At 40.6% G+C, this 23,135-nt stretch overlaps 1 protein-coding gene across 1 annotated transcript; it reads left to right on the forward strand.

Annotated features, from left to right (window-relative positions):
- The first annotated feature begins 2,899 nt into the window (after positions 1-2,899).
- vwc2l (von Willebrand factor C domain containing 2 like) lies at positions 2,900-21,909 on the forward strand. The gene is made up of 3 exons (XM_040149176.1): positions 2,900-3,313; positions 16,539-16,668; positions 21,758-21,909. The coding sequence occupies exons 1-3, from the start codon at positions 2,900-2,902 to the stop codon at positions 21,907-21,909; spliced, it is 696 nt and encodes a 231-aa protein (XP_040005110.1).
- Positions 21,910-23,135: the final 1,226 nt, after the last annotated feature.

The following is a 23,135-nucleotide window of genomic DNA, read 5'->3' on the forward strand; positions in this document are numbered from 1 at the left end:
TGCCAGCATCTGCATTTCTGACACCTGCCATGATCCCGCATGATCCCCTTGGGTGGCACTGGCTGTACTGTACTGAATCGGATTTTTTTCCTTTTTCTTTTTGTGAAGATGGTGACGGGAAATCCACGTGGGATGCTGGGTTTTATCATGAGATGATATTTATTGCCCAGTCAGAGTTGATACCTGAAACCATCCCTGTGCTGCAAGGATGTTCTGAATATTAATGTGTGTATATGACTCTGTAATCCGGTAGCCAGATAAATCTGTTTGAAGCTAGTTTTCAGCCAGGTAACAAAGTGGTGGAGTAACTACACGTGAATGCATTTTGGTCAAGCATGCAGCAGATGTGCAGAGGGTGTATCATTCCTTGTACTTTATGGACTTGAGTTTTGGACTGAGTTACCCTGGGGGCTGACAGGTGTTTCAAGTGAGAGAGTTCCTATAACATGGCAGATTTTAATCATTACTCAGATCACGGCCACGACCACTTAGTTCTATTCGAGCAAGGCAGGCCATAAGGTTGCCGTTGATATGATGTGTACGATCCCTCACGGGAATAACTAATTAAGTGAAGTTCTTCTGGGTCCCACTCAGTCATCTGTGCTCCGACTGAACGTAGTCAGGCAGTGGCCCCTGCGGGCTACCATCTGTAAAACAAAGCTGATGCTGCTCTGCAAAGCCGTACTGTATTTCTCTGTTGTTGTAGGGACTGAGAAAATCAGACTCCCCTTTTTGCGTCGCGCCATAGACTACAAATGGTTTCCCGTAAACTGTGCTGCAAATAATGAATGACTCAGAGAAACATGCTGCGGGTCATGTGTGAAGACACTCCGGCACGCACAGCACACACGCGCACGCCCGCAGACACACGGTGCACGGGAAGGACGATGACACCAACGTGCACACCGGCGCACCCGTTCACGGACACAAAAAGGCACTCACGCACATCTGACGGGTCTGACCTACCTCCTCAGTCTACCAGCTGCTCCTCCGGGAGCCTGTCTGACTACTGACCACTTATCTCGTCGTTTGACTTGATTTTGGCCTTTAACGCTTGCGGGGCCCGTTCCAGAAAACGCCGTCGGAGTTGGGGACGTGAGCGTTGTTGTGTCTGTGGGGGACAGCGGGGAGAGGGGACGGGAGGGGGGGGGGGTCGGAGGGGGCGCTCTGCTCTGCTCTGCGCGGTGCAGGACGCAGGAGACGGTCGCTCTCCAAGGTGCTGAAAGTCGGAGCGCTCCCTCCTCAGTCGGACGATGAATGCGACCCCCTGGCAATGACCGGCTGCGAAAGCCTAGTGCGCTGATTTTTTTCTTCTTTTGAATGCACCTCAACTTCCAGCCATCGGGATGTTCATTCGCCATGCAACCGCTGGATGTATCGGCTACACGCGTACGTGCAACAAGGCTGACTGCTGCTTTCTAATATCCACCTGCGTCGATGGGAAATACTGAATTGACTCCGGATTCTCAGGGAACGCTGTAGCGGATTTTTTTTTTTTTTTTTTTTTTTTTTTTTCTAGCTGTCTTTCTCGGTCTCTGCTCCTCTCTCCGCACCGCACGCCTTTTGGACGTGAACTGTGATATTGTCTCAAAAAAGGTGAGTCCGACGAGGATAAGGATGAGGAAGACCTGCTTTCACGTGGATACCGTTTTCTTTGCACTGGGAAGAGGGGACCATATCTCCAAACGGCTGGTGTTTTAATTGGAGGATTATGGCATCTTGTGGAGCCTGGTGATTTTCTTTCTTTTTTTTTTTTTTTTACCCTGTGGATAAAGTGAAGTTTCCAAAAGGCTAAGCGACTGTCTGCAATCTGCTCAGCCCTCTGCGTGCTGGGCTCTCTGGCTTCCCACTAAGTGGACATCGAGCTATTTCAAGGCGGTGAGTTTGCCCTGTCGCTTAATTTACAGGCATTTCAATTGATCCGTCGAGCCACGCAGCGCTTAGAAACCCGACGGTTCCAGGCTGAGACGAAACGTTTACCCTCGGCGTATGTCTCGCTGAACTGTCTGGCTTTCGGCTCCGTGTTTTCCCCTTCCGAAAGGGTCATGCTTTTGGGGGTTAAATAATTGCGCACTTAACAACAGGATTGGGGACATCGGCATGTTAACGTGGCCGATCTAGTAAGAACAGGTGACCGTGAATCCCACGTTGGAGCAGTGCTTTGTGTAAGTGCTGGCTTCAAGGGAATCGGATGCAGACTAATAGCTACCTGTTGTCTCCGGTCGCTCCCACAGAGTTTGAAATTGTACAGTGATGGCTAAGAGGTTCGGGTTTCATTGAATGTGGCGAAGAATACTGTGGAGAATAGCCCGCACTCCACCCACTTCACCTAATGGGTGTTTTAACCTTTTCCTCTGTTGTCGGACGTCTCAGATATTGCTGAGTTTTTGCACGAAGATCATCATTTATATCTGAGCACCCTTCCGCGCCACACACACACACACACACACACACACACACACACTAGCCAGCCTACATACCTTTGATAAAAAGATTTTTGAAATTTCTCTCAACAGTAATGACATTAGCCTGTTGAGTAAGCCGCATTACGGAATCCCATTTGTCCCTGGAGACAGAATGACAATTATAATAATCATAAACATAGTTTATAATAATAAACTGTGATCCCTATAAAGGCAATGGGTCGCGGCAGTGGGAAGCAGCAAATAAAATATGCATAGGCCCGAGCAAAAGGGAAAAGTACTGGGAAGGTGAGGTTCAATGTGTTTTTTGAGGATGTGCAAGACAGCAGCAGTAGAATCGCCATCCGTCACATCAACTCATATTTTTTCCACTGCAGCCCGTTTCCTCAAGTGATGATGATGACGATAATGAAGCGCAGGACGGATCCGGATAGGATACCGGGAGCCTAGGGATGACATCCACACAGTCTTGTTGAATGTGGATATCGATGTCGCGGCGAAGGATGGGCCCTCTCCTCTCGCCCGCCTTCACCCTCCTGCTGGCCCTGAGCGCCGCGTCTCCTGCCTCGGTGGGTAACCCCGAGGATTACGCCGCGGACGAGGCGGAGCGGACCGCCGGTGAAAACATCGTCTTCGATGACTACCGGGGGAAAGGATGCGTGGATGACAGCGGCTTCGTCTACAAACTCGGGGAGCGCTTCTACCCGGGACACTCGAACTGTCCGTGCGTGTGCACGGAGGACGGGCCTGTGTGCGACCAGCCCGAGTGCCCCAAACTGCATCCCAAGTGCACCAAAGTGGAACACAATGGATGCTGCCCCGAGTGCAAGGAGGTTAAAAACTTTTGCGAGTATCGGGGGAAAACGTATAAAATCCTGGAAGAATTCAAGGTAAGACCTGTCTTTTACACACACACACACACACACACACACACACACACACACACACACACACACACACACACACACACACAACATATATGTATCTCTCTATCTCTCTACTATACATATATATATATATATATATATATATATATATATATATATATATATGTATATAGATAGGATTAAAGAAATTAAAGGAAATTAAAGGAAAAAACAGAATAAATGAGTGGAGAACAAGGTTCACTGCATGGTACAATTAACCAGTTGACATCCAATCACACCCTGTGGCATTTATGAAAACACTGAGCAGGACCAGGTGATTCTGATTTTGTGTCAAGATGTCAAGAGGAAGGGATCCAAGTGACTTTGAAAGAGGGTTCATTGTTGGGGCACGGATGGCAGGAGCCTCATTCACAAAGACTGCTCCACTGACTAGTGTTTCATAGGAACAGTAACTGATGTGACATCTGCATTTAGATCTATGGGAAAGACTTGAGTAAATAGGGTCAGAGGTTGTGATTGAAAGCGCATATCGATGACTGTGATGCATTAGTGCAATATGTAAGGAAAAAAAGAAGAGCAATTCTTTCTCAGGTGACTGATGTTGTCAATGTAGGACGTGATCAGACTGTGTCAGAAAGAACAGTCCGTTGACAGTTACACAGAGAGAGATATTATAGTAGGGTTGCAGTACATAACCCTCTCATTACAAAGATGAATGCACATTTGAGAGTTCGTTGGCACTGGTCTAAAAAGATTTGGAAGAAAGTGACATGTTCAGATGATTCATCTTTCACCATTTTCTCCACAAGTGGGCGAGTGCATGTGTAGCGTATACCAAGAGAGCGGTACAGGCCTGAATGCTTGACCCCTACAGTGAGGGGATCCGGTGGCTCTGTTATGCTGCGGGGGACATTTTGCTGGCATGGTTTGGGTCCAAAAGTTGTTCTGAGTGATCAGCTTTATCCTGTGATGAAACATTTCTATCCTGATGGGAGTGGTCTCTTCCAGGATGACAATCCATCCATAGGGTGCGAGGGGTCACTGAATGGTTTGATGAGTAAGAAAATGATGTGAATACTATGCTATAGCCTTCATAGTCACCAGATCTCAACTCAACTGAACACATATGGGAGATTTCAGACCAACATGTTAGACAGTGCTCTCCACCACGATCATCAAAACACCAAATGAGGGAATATCTTTTGGAAGAATGGTGTTCATCCCTTCAGTAAAGTTCAGAGACTTGTAGGATCATACACCATTCAGCCACAACGTTAAAACCGCTAACTGGTTTTAGTGTTGTTGTTTATTTCTTACATTCGTCCATTGAATCAGCTGGTTCAGGTGCATCAACTTACAAAAGCCCAAGTTGTGGCAAAACTCTAGCAAATAATGATATGTGTCATCATACTTTCCAATATGCACTTTATTTCTTGTCTCATATGATAAGCATTTATGATGGTACAGTGGTGGTAAATGGTATAAAAGATCACATTTGAACTCCTCAGAGGACTACGATAGTGCCCGCCTGATGCTAATGAGTTCATTTCATTTTCCTAGGTAGATTCAGTCAGTCACAATCAGTGAATCATTCTGATCTAAGTCTGGATGCCACTGAAGCAACCATATGGCAATTTGTCTGGGCTATTCATATGCAATTATATGAACATTCCTAACTCGACTTGCACATTCATATCAAGTGATACAGAGGCAGAAATTCAAATTCACAGAAATTCACACCTTCACACTGCTTTTGGTCTTACAATTTGTTGACAGCAATCAACTTTGTGATGGTTTCACTTGGTGTGAGTTTATATTGTTTCTTGGCATACTCTAAAAGCTCCCCCCAATTGCTATAACAGTATTTTAATTCTTTGATTTTGGACACTGAGTCATTGCTTGCAGATCCAGTTTTCCTGTGTCTCCTGCAAAGAGAACACTGTTTCTACCCATTAGACCAGTGTCTCAGTGGCTGTTATGGAGCATGACAGTACTGTCTGATTAGAAATGACACTATGAGCATGACAACTACAGTCTGTGTTTAAACTGTTGCTGCCCATGAGGAAACCTCCTCGTTCAAATTCCTCACAAGTGGATTGGGGCTGTAAGTGATTGAAATATAATATGACACAATGCAGCCTAAACAACGGTATAGCTCTATGGTTAATCATGGCATTTGTTTGTGTCTGTGCAAATACGTACATCAGTAACTGGTTAGGAATAGTACATCCATTATAGTTGTGTCACCCAAATGCAATAAACATCCGATGGAAAACTTCATTATGTCTTGTGTCGACAGTAGTGATTTGACCTACATCTGGTGAGCCCAATATTTGTTGGGAGAGACAAGCCAGCAAACTGTAAATGTGATGACAACAAGACGGCCCCTTTTGCAGATACAAAACAAAGCCTTATTCTAAAACTACATGGCCTATTTCTTACCTCAGATTCATTCAGAAACTGAAGTGTGTGGATGACAATTTTCATAGACAGTCACCTTTTCTGGTCTAAATTTAAAAAAAAAAAAAAAAAAAAAACTGAGAGCAAAGACCAGTGACAGTTCTGAGTAATGGGTTCTTCCAATCAGATGTAGAAAGGATTGAAGTTTATATGTCAGTGAACAAGGGCATGTTTCATTGTTATGCAGCCAACTTGAAATCATACCTGTTAAGTGTTGCCAGACCACGGTAAGGGAAGCAGCAGTTGTTAGCTACTATTTTTAAGTAATAATAGGCCCTCCAGGACTAAATGAATACTTGAAGCTAACCTTTCAAAAGCATCTCCAAGATTAATTAGCATGGTCAGTGGCAGATTAGTGAGGTGTTCAGCAGTATTGGTAACTGCTATAGAGATACCAGAGATGAAACGATGTGTATGCCCAAATAAGAAACACATGAAACAGATATGCAATGTTACTATTATTCATCGAGGAGCTTTGGAAAAACCTTTCCCATCAAATTTGACAAAACTTTCAGCTAAAAACAACAGACAAAATTTGTTAGCAATCACTTACCTTCATGCTAGTTGAATCTGATAAAATGTGTACAGAACCCAAACAACAATGAGTCTGAGTATATTAATTCATCTAAGCTTTCTTCTGGGCTATTAAAACATGGACATTTTATGCTTTCAGCCTTCAAGCCATATGTGGGACTGAAAGCACCACAACTATTTAACACTAAAATACTTTGTGAAAAACTACTGGATTTAAAAATCGCCTATGATTATAGGAGTATGAGACTTTACATTTATTTTGTTCATATCTACAAAATATTCAAAGCCAATATTTTACAACTTGATACTGCTACAATATACTGTATATGAGTAGCAACTCATTATGGTCTGGTTGAGGTATATTAACTAAAACCATTAAGTTAAAGCAGTATTTATTTATTTATGTATGTATTTATTTATTTGTTTGTTTATATATTTATTTACACATGCATGCCACTTGGAGGCAGCAGAACTAGCTGTAAACTCAACATTGACATAAGGCACTATGGCAAATGTGTTAGCAAACAGTTGCCTTTTCATCCAGCATACACAAAGCAATATTAGCACTCATTTGGAGTTGTATCTCTGGCTGTTTATGAACGTAAGTCCAATATTCGCTCTGGTTTTGGTCTATAGTTAGTTATAATTAGTTACTTGAGCCATTATTAAAAAAAAGAAGTATTGATTAATTCAGCTTTAAAGTTTATTAAAGATAATAATGATAGTTATTTAACAAAAATATAAATGCTGACTACTAAAAGTAAAAGAGGAACATGAACCTGGGCTGCCTCTGTTGAAGGCAAACGCTGCTAACAACTGTTTACAAACTTGTATATAATTTACATAAAAATCTGACAGAAAATCTAAAGAAACAGTCATAACAACTCCTTTTCTAAACTGAAATCTCATTGCAGTTGTGACTGACATGAATAAGTTTCATTTTGGATTTAACCATTCCTCAATGACCCCCACAAACTTGAGGGAACCCAAAGTAAATTGTGCTCCACATAAAATTCACAGCCTGATTAAGTTAATCATCGGTATGATGAGGGAACACTATATTTGTATTGTCTGTTTCTCTTTACCTGCCATGCGAAGCTCCTGCAGAATGTCTTGTAATTTTTAATGTTTGCTTCAGTTTGGATTTATAATAACTTCAAGGCCATGCAAAAGAAAAAACCTCTGCTGGGAGATGCTGGAACATGTCACACCTGTGAATATTAGCATGCCAGGTTACTGAAGCAAATTAAAGCAGGCAGGGGGCTACACAGTGAGTTAAGCCCTATAAGATGTAGACAAGCATCATTATTAAACATTCTGCTGCAGTTTATCTGTGGAAATGCAATTTTAGAGATATCAGACAAAACCAAAAGATCCACAGCAGAAAAAGAAGTGACTAGGAATGGTCAATCAGTTCATGTAAAACACTTTTAGTTGATGGTCATTTTCACTGGCATATATCTGCCTCTAGCACATTCAGCAGATGAGGGGAGATTCATCCTTTTTTCCAAAGTTAACAAGGATTTTTATGCCTCCAGGGGCCATTATGCTAGTGCCGAAACGATTAGTTGATTAAGTGATTAGCCAATCAACATAAAAGCGAATCAACAATTTAGATATGCAATTAATCATTTAGGTCATTAATCAAGCCAAAAAGGCCAACTATGACTGGTTCCAACCAGTAAGATTGCTTCTTTCTGTGTCTTGCATTATTGCAAATTAAATTTCTTCGGGATTGAACTGTTAATTGGACAAAACAGGAAATTTCACGTTCTTACTTTTGGCTTTTAATAATTGTGATGAACATTTTTCACTTTTATGACTTTTTTTGATAAGTTAATTGATAAGTTGCTCAATTAAAAATAATAAAAATAATGATCAAGAGATTTATAATGAAAAATTACTGTTAGTTGCTGCCCTACATTATATACTGGCACATCAGCATGAAAGTGACATTGTGTTTCTATTAACAATGGGTGTGTGGGATCAGCCTATTTAAAACCTATGTACTTAATCTCTACCGATTGGCACGTTAGACAGCATCAAACTTGGTCCTGCATTGAGATGCAAGGCCAGAGATTTTGTCTGTGTGTGCATAAACCACGCAATTTAATGTGAGATTAAGTCAATCAATAGTGCACCTCACCCTCATGCTAACCTTGACTAGAGGCCCTGGAGAGGGAAGGACATTTCTTCATACTTGAGGGAGAAAAAAAACCAAAACATTCATTTGCTCCTACTGATTATCTTGGTGAAATTGACATGACAGAAAGAAGGAGAACGGAAATCTTCGGTGCAGGATGATCAACCTCCCCCATCTAAGACCACACAAGTAACTCTAATGTCGTAGCCTGCATCCAATCTCTTCAGTGAGGACATGAAAACCTTGGAACCCTGCAGTGTTCAAGGAAATCAAAGGCCATCAGTATCTGGGATACAGACCCTGTTTAGAGATGCCGGCAGGTTAACCTTTGGTGTGGGCCACATTGGCATTTCTTTTGTGGTAATCGTGCTGCACTGTGCAGGTGTTTGCATTTATATACAGTAGCAGATGATGGAGAAGACACAGCATCTCAGACAGCTAGCGAAAGAGATGCTGTCAGTTTAGAGTTTCTGGGATGCTCAGATGACTAAGTTCAAATGGTGAATCGATGTAGCTATTCATAGTTTGGTATCAACTTAACACTTCATTAATCTTCCAGTTTCATTTTAGTAAAAGTCCCGTTATACAATAGGTCCCATGTAAACGGAGTATACAGTCATTGTCATGTAAGTGGTAATGGGCATTCATTCAACACAAGGCAGCCGTCTGCAGTCAGCCTTGTTGAATTTAATATAAAGTGGCATGAAAAAGTTTGGGCACCCTTGGTCAAAATTTATGTTACTGTGAATAATTAAGAAAGTAAAAGATGACCTGATTTCCAAAAGGCAAAAAGTTAAAGATGACACATTTCTATAATATTTTAAGCAAGATTACTTTTTTATTTCAATCTTTTACCAAAAAAAGGAAAAGGGCCCAAAATAAAAGTTTGGGCACCCTGCATGGTCAGTACTTAGAAACACCTCCTTTGGCAAGTATCACAGCTTGTTTGTAGCAGCTAAGATTTGTTCAGTTCTTGTTTGGGGGTCTTCTAGTTCTGTGAGATTCTTTCGCCGTCTTGCATACACTCTTTTGGGGTCTATCCCCAGATTTTCTATGATGTTTAGGTCAGGGGACCGTGAGAGCCATGGCAAAACCTTCAGCTTGTGCCTCTCGAGGTAGGCCATTGTGGATTTTGAGGTGTGTTTAGGATCATTATCCTATTGTAGAAGCCGTCCTCTTTTCATCGTCAGCTTTTTAACATAAGGTGTGATGTTTGCTCCCAGAATTTGCTGGTATTAAACCGAATCCATTCTTCCCTCTACCAGTGAAATGTTCCTGTGCCACTGGCTGCAACACAAGCCCAAAGCATGATCGATCCATCTTCCGTGCTTAGTTGGAGGAAATTCTGCATCCAAAAAGTTTGATTTTAACTTATCCAACCACGGGACTTGTTTACAAAATGCATCAGTCTTGTTTAGATGTTCCTTTGCAAACTTCTGACACTGAATTTTGGGTGAGGACGCAGGAAAGCTTTTCTTCTGATGACTCTACCATTAGGGTCATATTTGTGCAGGTGTCGCTGCACAGTAGAACAGTGTACCACCACTCAAGAAAAACTAAATATTCCTGAAGGTCTTTTGCAGTCAAAAGTTTCCGTGGTTTTCCAGATCTCAACTTGACCTCCACCGTTTCTGTTAACCGCCATTTCTTAATATTACAAACTGAGGAAACGGCTAACTGAAAACACTTTGCTATCTTCTTCTTGCCTTGTCCTCCCTTGTGGGTATCAATTATTTTAATTTTCAGAGCATGAGGCAGCTGCTTAGAAGAGCCCATGAATTCTGATTGTCAGGACAAGGTTTGAGGAGTCTGAGTATTTATATAGCTTTGAAATTTGCATCACTTGGCCTTTTCTAATGATGACTGTGAACAAGCCATAGCCCTAATAAGCTAAATACGGTCTCAGACCTTGGTAAAAGTTATCTGAACGGTCAAATTTCTTTGGATGTATGGTGCTCCTCTCCTTTTGTTTTCACTCTAAAATTGTACAAAACAAAAATAATAGACTAATTTTGCTTAAAATGTTGTAAAGAATGTTTAATCTTTTACTTTATGCCTTTTGGAGATCAGATCATCTTCTAAGCACTTAACTATTCACAGTAACAGAAATTTTGACCAAGGGTGCCCAAACTTTTTCATGCCACTGTAACTCATGTATCAGCAACCTGACAAATAAGTCATATGTGCATTTCCCAGTACCAATTTGTCCACTGAATCATTTATTTTAGCAACATAGTGTTTAATACTGATGTAGATTTTGGAGGTACAGATTTACTACCACTGGGTGTATTTTCTATTATTTTGTTTTGTTGCCCTGTAAGAGAGTCATGCCACTCAACCTTAGTAGGTGTTTCACCTACAGGGTTCCCCATCAGATGAGGAAGGGACCAGCCCGCCCAGCATGGCTGCCGGCGCGCCTCTGGCCTCAGCGCAGCTGCAATCAAGAACCAGGAGATATAGGGTGAGTTCAGATCCCAGATTGTCAGGCTAGGGCTGGGATGTGAACTCAAATGTGAACAATCCCATCCGTGCTTCCTGCGATCCCTCCTCGGGTAGGGATACAGAGGAGAAAAAGGGGGGAGGGCTCCAACATTTTCAGTGATAAATGTACACACAGTAGATTTCAGCAATCAGACTATCTTTCCCAGTTAGAAGCAACTAATGTTAATGTATTCATTTGCAAGTAATACAACTGCTAAAACACACACCCTTAATACTTTATTTCTAATTACCTTTCCTTAAATCACCATGAGACAGGTACAAATCTATCCAGTGTTGTGCAGTTAAGCAGGAGGGCTTAAATGTTAAGGCAATTTCATTTTCAGAGAAAAACATTTTGCTTTTTACCTCTATGAACCTTTTATAGATACAAATGATAGAAAATACCGGTTTGTTTTTTTGTAACTTTTAATTTTCTTCTCAACACATTTTTTTGCAAATCGCAGTGCACCATAATTATAAAAAGTTACAGTGAAAGCACATGTGCAAACAGTACAATAATTGATTTAAAACAGCACGCGCGCACACACGCAGCTCACGCAACAGTAATTAGTGACTGCTTTTCAGCACTACCACCTATGAGAATCAACAGCCATAAAAGCTATAAAACTGATTGCTTAAATTGATTTTCCTATCCAATTTGCCAGAAGCAACAGGGGTCCTAATTATAAAAAATTATTAAGCACAAACAATTAAGCGAGAGAGAATTTTCAAACAAGTTTTTTTCTGGTTTGAACCTGCATTGTAAGTAACCCGGTATAAATATCAGCAATGATTTTAGCATCCAGGTCCTCTCATCCACAAGTCTTACCCCCTCTCTCCCTCTGTATTCCCTGGCTACCGGTAAAATATTGTTTTAACTTGGACAATAGCAGCATGCAGTTTGACTGTCAATAGATTCCCATCACTCCTATTAAAGGCATGGGTGTGTTTCCTGTGACCCTCTTGTCCAGCCTCAAAGCATTTTACATTTGCCCCAGCTGAAGGTTATTTGACTATTCATTGCTTCCTTGCCCCGTCTCCATTTGTCTCAGGGCTGGAATGAAAGGCATGATAGCCGACTCATTCTAATATCCAGCCAATAAAATGGGAGACTTTTCTTCACCAAAACATCTGGCAGCACGTCTAAATTCAGTGCTGCGGCTCCATTTTCTTTTGTTAGTCTGGGTTAAGGCATGAATGATCCTCTTCACAGTAGACCTCACACAAAAGGATGCACGGAAAGCACCAGGTGCGGCTGAATACATTGAGGGAATCCGCAATGTGTCATAAGTACATGGAGTAGTTTTCTTTTTCAAATTACATTTTAAATATACTTCTGTCTATGAAGGATCTGCAATGGCAGGCTTCTAACCGAGCTGCTTTATTGGTCAGTGTGGCAGATTTAACCTACAGAGATGAAGTGGTACCTGTGAGATCAAAAAACACAGCTGCATTACTCTCAATATTGCGTACAGTATGTCAAGGAGCCAGCTGACCATTTCTTGTAACTTCTATAATAATAAAGATGAATGTGAGCCAGACACAACAAAAACTAAGTATCACTTTTGTTGTTTCTGGCTCACATTTATCAAATCTAACCAAATTAATAATATATGTTAATGCTTATGTTGAGTTTAATTCCAATTTATTCCTATAATTTACAAGCAACCACTATTTGAGACAATGCATGTGCTAAGAAAAACAAATGAAAGGCTTAGCAGATTTAGTCATGCATCACTTGTGTGCCCTTTAAGGACTACTATATGTCTGCATATCTCTCTCTATATACTCTAAGGATAGTACTATGCTTTATGGGGAGGAAAGGGAAACTGTATCTGTGCCAGATGCAGACTCTAGTGAAACTGTTTCTAATTGTCCCCATTTTTATGTTTTAGAGTAATTTCTTTGTTGTATGTTTGGCAGCTGATCAAATATGAATCAAAAATGGTGTTAGCTAGATCCTTACCATCCACTTAACTAATTGTCCTGTTCCCACAGTGAATTCATGTTTGTGCTGTGCTTTTACTCATAATTGAATACTTATAACTGGCTTTTAATCGACCATCTACTGCTAAGTAAAGCTTCTGTAAAGGAGAGGAATGTTATGTTGTTAGCCTGTTGCTTTTATTACCGGAAGAAGCAGCAGTAACATTGCATTCACAAAATAATGGATGCATGTTTCTGTGGTAATTCTGTCCTTGTCTCTTTTTGGACTTAGTTACACTTGGTGAGAAGACGCTATTAAAGAGTATATATGTTTACACAGATTGTAGTTTCCTGGTTTTAAAAGTCTTATCTTGTTTTGATTATATTGTGGATATAATGTATACATTAAACATGATAAACATGGTTATTCATATCCTTTTATTTATTATTTCAACAATGCGCAGGTTTCTGATTGTCTTCTTCTGGGCAGGTCTGTCTGACTCCTCCACATCCAGACAATCACATTTCAGTACAAACTGAGCTCTTTCAGCATTTTAGAATAAGCCCATTTTTGTTTCTGGCTGCAAGGACTCTGCTGCGTTCTGGTTTCAGTTTCTCCATCTTATCAGCCGTTATAAAGGACAAGAGCAGCAATCCAATTTATCCACCGCATTCAGACCCTCTTGCGAGACTTTAATTTTCAGTTTAGAATATCATAATATTTTTTGTTTTACTGACTAAATAACTCCTTGTATCTCAGTTAGTATCGCAGTGCTCCAAGTAGTATTTTTCTCAAAAACAGGATAAGTGTTTATCCAGGTTTCTGGGACCAGAATATCGTGTTTACATTGCCAAACACATATTCTCGATTTCCCCATAAAACATGCTAATGTGCATGTAAATACACTGAGTGAGTCAAGACCTTCATTTAAACACTGTAATAAACACACAGTATTCATCTCATTATTGCAAACTACTGTTGCTTCAATACCCTGGTGACACATATTTATTATTACCTAACACAACTGACTGAACCTGGGTTTCTCCTGCTGGCAGTGTCAATGTAAAGTGTAATTACTTTTGTATGTTGCCCAAGGTTAGGGTACCTCATCTTCACTCAACCTAAAAAGCTCACAGACAACAAAGCTCACCTTTACATAGGTTAATTACTGGTCCTTAGACCAATGCAAATATCCCTATTGGAGAAACTCATAAACCAGAATCATAAACCAGTCCCCACAGGTTAAGCCTGTCAGGTTGACAAAATGTAGTCCATCTTACATATCTCTGAGGAACCTTCTTTCTGTTTAAGTGTTATTGTATGTAGAAGCACGGCTAAATGTAGGGGTGTTTAACTCCATGAAAGAGAAACATTATTGTTATGGTTTGTTTATGTGAGCAGGCTGGTGTCGATTACTTCGGAAAGATAGAAGAGGAATTTCTGACAGGGATTTCTTATGGGAGGAGGGTCAGGTTAGAGAGGTTCAGATGTCATCTACATGGGTATTTCTTAAACGCCTTTATCATTTAAGTGCAACTTCGACTGAGAAGAAAAAAGCCTTGGAATGGGCTTTGCATCAGAGACTGGCGACTCTAAAAAAAAAAAATGCAACAGACACAGTGAATAAGCAGAAAAAAATCTGGCATCATTAACATCACCAGGAATCTTTTAAAGTGGAGATAAAGAACATACTTTTTATACCAGGGCACAAACAAGTCACAGACATATCCACACATAAATGCAGTAGCTGTTCACTTATTCATTTCCTTGTAAGGGGGCCTCATCTTTCATAACATATACTGATAACTTTTTGTTGTCCTTTATAAACATTGTAGGCCTATCTGATAGATAGTTTAACATCCTATTTTTAACCTCAATGGACAGTTGTCTGACACATCAGATGAAGTATATCCAACAGTTAATTAAACAGTTGAGGCAGTTTTAAACATTTTCTACTGCAAGGAGGGAAACTGGAATAAAAGGGAGCGAGACAGCCGTAGGTTCATGCCTGAATTTTCTTTAATCTGATCCCTACAGGAGCTTGGAGATCTCACTGTTTTAAGATCATGAAGTATGGCCACCATCAAAAAAATAGGTCATGCACTTGTTTTCGTTTGTACCATTTACCCATCTCCATCTAAATGTTGCTCATATCCAACTTGTGGCTACAGTGGATCCAGACTGCCATGAATTCTAATAAAAATGCAAAGTCACTTTGAGGCATCCAGTATAACCACAGTTCGTTCACTTATCTCTACACGAAACTGGATTATGAACAGTAAAATTGTTGTTGTTATTACTACAATTCAATTTGTCACTAACAGATGGAAATGTAGCAAATTTGCTCAAACTAATGCATTTGGGATAGCTTATGGCATAATGAGAAAAATAAAATCATAAATTTCAAAGTACAGCATCTTGCATTTAAATGAATGGTTCATCATTCTGGGAAAAAGACTTGCTTGCTTCCTTGCTAGGACTTAGATGAGAAGATTAGCATCACTTTCATGTCTGTATGGTAAACGTGTAGCTGGAGCCAGCAGCCAGTTAGCTTAGCTTAGCAAGCCTGGACAAGACTGGACAGGTGGAAACAGCTAGCCTGACTCTGTCCATGGGCCACCAGCACATCTAAAGCGGACTAATAAGCACATTATACAGTATCGAGTTTGTTTAATGCATACAAAAACCAAAGTGCAAAAGCAACAGCTATATATTTACCACACAGACAGGAGAGTTAATCTTCTCATTTAACTCTCAGCAAGAAAGTGAAAAAGTGTATTTCCCAAAATGCCAAAGTATTCCTTTTAAAAAAGAAGACAGTACATATAAGTTTTATACACCTGAAAGTAAAGCGCATTATTAGTCACCACAGTGTCATTAAAGAGTCACTTTCAAACATTTGGACTTTGCACCCAGTTTATTATGACCCAGCTGAACCATTTTGTTTGGTTGCAGTTGATGGTCTCCACATACATCGGACCTATCTACCAAATTAATAAATACATTTTAAAAAATAATAATTTTTTTATCATGTGACATTTTAACCCTCTATGGTAGCAGACCCAGTGCAGAGAGGCCCTAAAAAAGACTGTTCACTGTGATGAGCAGAAAGAAAATCTAATATGATTAACAGTTGACCTTTCATGATTTGGAAACAGTTTGCATTTTTCCACTCCATGTAATTGCATTACAGTTCATTTTACGGTCAAGAGACTTTGTAGAGTTAGGAAAGAGGCAGCAGCACTGATTTACATGTTGCAGAGGTGGTAAGATAAGCCTCTGAACTGTTTCCTGAGGCAGGCTGCAGCTGAATGCAGCAAAATACTAAATATCATTAACACGACTTTATAGACTCCCTTATTAGTTATTTCTATTGAGTTTACTCAAATTCTGCTACAGGCCCTGTTTGTTGAATTTGTGAATAATTTATTAACTTGTTTTTTTTATTTTCAAGACAGCATGAAATGCATATAATAGACGTATTTTTAATTGAAAAATATTAGCAAATATGCACATAGAAGACTGTTTCTTCAACTGACCAGCAGTACGTCATGTGGAACACACACACACACACACACACACACACACACACACACACACACACACACACACACACACAAGGTGAAACCTACTGAATCATCTAACCTAGATTCACTGTTTTCCCTCCCCCCCTCTGCCCACAGCCGTCACCCTGTGAATGGTGCCGCTGCGAACCAAATAATGAGGTGCACTGTGTGGTGTCCGACTGCGCCGTTCCAGAGTGTGTCAACCCTGTGTACGAGCCGGAGCAATGCTGCCCCATCTGTAAAAATGGTAAACACTCATCTCCTCTGGAATTCAATGCACATTCCTCAGAAGTCATTAAATTTTCATTAAACTGATGATGGCAAGTTTATCTGAGGTATCGCCATTTGATGACCGCGCATTTAGACCATGAGGATGTAATTGATGTTTTATGAATTAAAATTATTACCTTGGGCCTGTTGTACACTAATGAGCAGTACTAGTTTTAATTATAAATGACACACTAAGCAGAGTAAACATTAGCCCATTGATTAAAGGCATGGTAGGAGGGACTAATGGGTCCTCAGAGAGCCTTTTATCTCCCGGTGCCCTGGTGCCCTTGTCACACACAGCCAATCCCTAAATTAGAATTATAGGATTCCAGTGGTTCACTGGCTATTTACAAGGCGAGGTGGGAGATGTTCCTTTGCCAGCGCCAATCCTGAGGGACAGATTGAGCTTTAAAACAAAAGTGTGGTAACTGCTCATCTGCAATGTGATCCTGGCTGGGATGATCAACAGCAAAGGATGCCTGTGGGTCAATGTTAAGAGTACAGACAAAACAGAGTGTTGCATTGTTTAATCAAAGAGTTTCATTTTGTCATTTTATAATACCATCTATGCTTCAGATGATGAGCTGGAGGAGTTGGCAAAGACATTTTCTTTAACTCAAATGAGAACCTGATAAGCAATAAGATGTACTCTTGTGATTATATACCTTGTTTATTGCATTCAGTCTTATCATTATATAAAGTGCCATAAAAAAATGGGAAAGCTATTTATGAGTATCCCTTTTGAAAGAAAGCTAAATAAATTTCCTGAAATATTTGTCCTTTTCTTTCGAGCATCGGTTGACCTGTAGCCTAAATGTGAAAAGGAGTTTAGTTTGAGGCGGATATTTAACGGCCTTTTCACGACAACTACCCACACTTTTTCACACTTTCTCTCATTTTGTCTTCATCCCCCTTGCTTTCTTTCTTTTATTCTCTCTCTCTCTCTATCACACACACACACAAAACACCCACACTAACAAGGCTGCAGAAGCTGCTAGGAGAGACCTAATCAAGGCTGACAGGATACAGTGACACCCTTGGCATTTCAGGGTAGGCCTGCCATTTCTAGGTTCCCCAAGGGCGCCTGGTCAGGCTCTGGCAGCCAGATAAGTCTAAGGGAGTGGATGGCCGAGGACTGTTGGGAGAGGACAATGAAGGAATGCTGTTTAGTTCTCATTTTTGGCCAAGGGACAGGGGACTTTGAAAGGAAGACATTCACTTATGTGCTCCATTTAGATCAGTTGGAGACAATCAGACATTTGTCTTTTACTTGACCTGCTGCAAGTGTCTGTGTCAAATAATCATGTGAAATGAGCACAATGCTTTAAAAAGACAATGTGTTTTGTGCACCCAACATGTTTTCCAACCATGTAAGAATAACAAGAAAGATTTACTGTACCAATAGCAACAGTTCGTAGTTTGCCACCACACATGATTGGTGTAGTGGCTGTGGATTCAACCCCAGACTAACCACAGTCATTTAACTAATGTTTTATACTATGACATTTTTCATTTTAACTGAAAGGCTTTCCTCATTTTACAAGGCATCTACAGCCATTCCAGCAACTCTCTGAGATTATACTTTGAGCTAAATGCTAAAATCACCATGCTAACAAGAACACAATAACAATGCTAACATTTTGCAGGTACAATGTTGAACATTTTTTAAATGTCTAACATTTTCTAATTCGCACTAAATAAATAGTACAACTGAAGCTGATATGGCTCATAAAAAAAACTACTGGATAAACTAAAAGCTGAAAAGTTTTCTTACTTGTCGACAGCTTTCGGAGATGCTGATTTCACAAAATTGTGTGTGATGGTCTAGTTCCAGAGTCAAAGAAGCATATTCTGTGTGGATTACTGTATGTCTGCAGGGTTACTCAGTGTTGTGGTTGATGGGGCTATTGCATCTGCATACAAACTCTACTGCGTAGGAAGTTCAGCTGTAGTGTCTCCGCAGACACATCTGCAATGTTCCAGCACAGGTGAAAGGTCTGGCTGAACCCACTCATTCTGAGATAGTTAAAGAAGAGCTTCTGGGTTGTTTAAATTTTAAAACCAATCAGGATTTTCAAGGGGCTAGCCTAATTGCTAAGGCCTGAAATGTTACTGAAGAATGTTTTCCACATTGCTAATTAGCTCCCATTAATCACTGATACATCTGGATATTTGGGTTAAAATATACCTAGATGTGGTTGGAAATTACTTACTATATTTCAATCAGGTAAGGCAGGTCCTAACTACATTTCAACATCTAAAAAAACTTTAAAGTAAATGTAGCCTGATTATAATCTTTGTTTATTTTAACCTGTAAATCACCAAATTGATGGTTATGGGTTCCAACTCTTTATCAAAGCTTTCAATTATAAGAATGTAGCTTTTTAGTTCATCTCTTTCTTGGTGTTTCTCCCTGAAAACAGCAATAGAGAGCAGAAGGCAGCACAATAGGCAGCCAGTGGGAGTGCTTATCTCTGAGCCTCACATTCAGTGAGTCCGACTGATTCAGCTCTAATCGTTATCGTGAATTATATACTATAAATTCATCAGGGGATACATGTAATTATATAATTCTCAGGATGAAAATGTTAATAAGTAGTAGTCTGAAAATGGCCACAGATTAAACCATTTACAGATCTGCCACTTCTTATCGGTCTGAAGGCTGCCATTGTGAATTTTTGACAGATGTATCATTGTGTAGCAGTGCCATAGAGCTGGCTACAGCTGGGTAACATATTCAGATTGACAAACTGCAGTTTTTTGGGTTTGTTTGTTTTTTTTTTCCTTCTGTGAATTGCAGGTTTTTGGAAGGTGAATTTGTATGGAAGCACTTCTTACCTTCAGGCAAGAATCATAATTTTACCAAATAGACTGTAATGAGTCCTAATATGCATTCACTCCTATATCTGTAGTCAGGGAGAGTATGATGTGCTGAGACAGTATTGACACAGAACAAACATTTTCTGACTTCACAAAATTTTATTGGCAATGAATTGATCATAGGCTTGGATGGGTGACCTAGTGTCCTTTTCGAGCGGTTGACAGGTAGCTGAAACTATGTCCTTGTGGCTCCAAATCTATCTGGCTATAAACAATCACACTTGGCAGCAGCACCAGCCACCCTCTACCCTCATCAACCTCTACTGAGTTTGTCCTGTAACCTGTGCCAGCTGTCCAGAGGCAGTTCAATGAGAGTTGAGACTTGGCAAGCGCTCTCAATGTCTCCTCTAAGCTCAGATCAAAGAGCTTTTATCAGGTCCGAATAAAGCATCGGACTTATCTATGCTGAGGCAAAGGTTAGGGATACTAGGTAGCCAACAGCTTCATTTGCCATTGTCACATGGATATTTATGGCCTCCTGCACCTTATTTTCACTATGGCAATATTGGGATTTATTGCCAACAGTTTGCCAATCTTTAGGCTATTAAAACACTTGGTTAAGCTAAGGTAAAAGTCATGGTCTTGGTTAAATATTGTAAAAGCTGGCAAGCTCCATTTTGTGCTTAGAATCTGCGTGAATTTTTTAATACTTAACCAAGACCATTTTGTTTACCTAATCTTAATCAAGTTGGCTAAACATTATCATAAAAACATTAGCCCTGTTTCACAGCAGACATTTTGATATGTCTTAGCAGGAAAAGGAAACATTAATGATGGCTCTGTTCTGTTCTATTCTCTGCAAGCCATTATTTTGAGAGATAGAGCTAGCATGCACAATACCAGTAACCTGAAACTGAAGCAGCTAAATGGAATTCAGCCATCTTTTATTGTATTTTATTAATTGCACCTTTGCTTTTCCCACTGAGACGTGTCAAAATGTCTGCTGTGAAAAAGGCCTGTAATGTGTTGAAGTGGAGTAGCTGAGCAGATTTTCATGCAGCTGGCCTGTTTCCCCAATGTGTTCTTTGTAGCTGGGCTCTTCAGGTCGACTAACCCTACTGTTTCACATTTACCTTGCTAGCATTAAGTTAGCCCTCACTAAATCAAATTCACTGGGACACTAAGATGTCCATGAATACAAGCCATGAAAGCTACTGTGTCTTCAAGAGTTATGACACATATGAGTTTTTTATGACTACTTGTGGAGGAGTCTTCAATCTGGCAGGTTTTACAGAGCTGACTACTGAGAGCAGTCCAAAGTCACCGTCACACCAATTGAGCTGCTGATTGCTTCATTTAAATGATTAAAACTGGGGTGAATTCCTGGCACCTTCTTGCTCCTCTGTCTCAAGGGGGAGTGGAAAACATACACAGCGCTAAATCATCCCGAGAAACAAATTAGGTATAATAATTTCAGGGGTGTTTACCAATTATGAATGCACTGCATTCTTTCAAAGGTAACAGAGTTCTTGGTTTTCTCGAATACATATCCTAAAATGTACCCAGGCTAATCCATTTCTCTCTTTGCTGAGATTATCAAATACATGGGTATGAGGTGTTCCAGTGGTACACACGTTTTAAGATTAAAGGAATCTTAACAAAAAGGGATCCATGTAAGTAAATCATGAAAGTAAATGATTTATCCAGTGTTTTAAGGATAAATCAGATGTCAAAATTTATCTGAGTTCTTTATTGTTTTGGAAGTCAGTACAGTGTGTGTGTGTGTGTGTGTGTGTGTGTGTGTGTGGAAAGAAACTGCGTAAGGAATTGCTAAGGAGTACTGTGGCCTTTTTCATACAGACTGAAGTGATTAACACCATCCTCCCTGCTGCCTCTCAAAGCAGCTTTCTCTCTCTCTTCCTCTGTCTTTCTCTGTACTCCAGCCTCTCTGTACTGCCAAGCCAGCGCTTGGCAGGCCTCTCTGCTCGCGGTGCATTAGGATGCAAAGCGCTCCATGTCGAGGGAGAAGGGGAGACTAACAAAAGCGCTTTAGTGTTGCAAAAACAAGCCCATCGGTGCATGCCCGTGAAAAGATCTGTACGTCTGCTCTGACTCCCCTAACTCCCTGCAGCTCTCTGCATCACTCCACCACCCCTCCGAAAAGAGAAGCTCTCAGGAGAGCCACATCCATTTCTTGTCATTCTCATTCCTTCTTTCTTGTCTTTCTCTCCCTTCCCATGCGGCAGGTCCAAATTGCTTTGCTGGAACAACTATCATCCCAGCCGGAATTGAAGTGAAGGTGGACGACTGCACCATCTGCCGCTGCCATAACGGAGACTGGTGGAAGCCGGCGCAGTGCTTGCGGCGGGAGTGCCTCAACGGCCAGTCGTTGTCATAGAGAGACTCCACTGGGGATGGTGGAAAAGCTCAGGCAAAGCCCTGCCTACTGCACCATTTTGTATGATTGACAGAGCAGGAGCACAATTCCTAAGTAACCTGAGACAGCATAGTATCGAGGAGATGCTCTCACAAGTTCACACAAATACAAATTCAGCCACTGAGACGAAGACAGAACTTGTCTCATGGCTGTTTTCACCCTCCAGTTTTAATTGTCCTATATATTTTAAGAAATGTTGACTCGCTTGACTTGCTGCTCTCACACAAAATGTTTCTAAGCTCCTGGAACTCTTTCCTAACCAGTGGCAATGTTGAATTGCTGATGTTGATTGCTGTATGTATGTCATCTGCTTGTCTGTCTGTCACAATCACGCAGGTGTTGTAAAATTCCAACAGCAGGAAAAACAAACCGTAAGCACACTTAACAGCGCTTTTTTTGTCATACGAGGTTTGACACAGATGAGAGCACTGCAAAGGTGTGTTTGAGTTTCACAATTTCACTCTAAGAGCTTGTTTACAAAATGCACATCACACACAAATGTTTGTCTTCATAAGATTTTTTACCACTATGGCAGGAATCACCTTTAACACTTAGATGACACTACTCTCAATTTTATAAACTACTACAAAACCCCAAAAGAGTGATTTTATTGATCATCATAACATGGTTGTGAGTCATGTGTCTATATAGTAGCAGCACAGGCAGGGTAAGTTGGTACTGTAGAATTAGCTGAAGGACAGGAAAGACGGTAGCCAGCAAATATGAGAAGTAATTTTTAAAATACTTAGAGGGGTAGATGTAACATTCTGCAATACTGAATCAAAAACAATAACTTTGTGCAGCCCCTTCAGGCTTAACTGTCGTTATTGTTTTCTCTCAGAGGTCCATATCAACCAAAATATTACCACTAACTAACTGCTTGAACTTGTTATCAAAGCAATTAGCCAGCCAAGAGCAGCCTGCTTTAATTTCCCTTAATCAAGGAGTATTCTGCGATAAATCATCCAGTCGGATGTTTGGCGCTGCCACAGCCTGCATGCTGGGCACGCTCAACAACAACCAACAGAAAAAAGGAGGGAATCTGCATATGTCTAAATGCTTTTAAGTAGCATTTGCATGCACATTGCCCATGTGAGCATGCACAAACACCCAATTCAGCCACAGTCTCATAGGCACAGTATGCTGATCTGCACCCAGTGAAGCACTTAAACCTATAAGGCCTGTTA

This window comes from Xiphias gladius, chromosome 16 (genome assembly GCF_016859285.1).
Source record: "Xiphias gladius isolate SHS-SW01 ecotype Sanya breed wild chromosome 16, ASM1685928v1, whole genome shotgun sequence".
In the NCBI taxonomy this organism is placed as follows: domain Eukaryota; kingdom Metazoa; phylum Chordata; class Actinopteri; order Istiophoriformes; family Xiphiidae; genus Xiphias; species Xiphias gladius.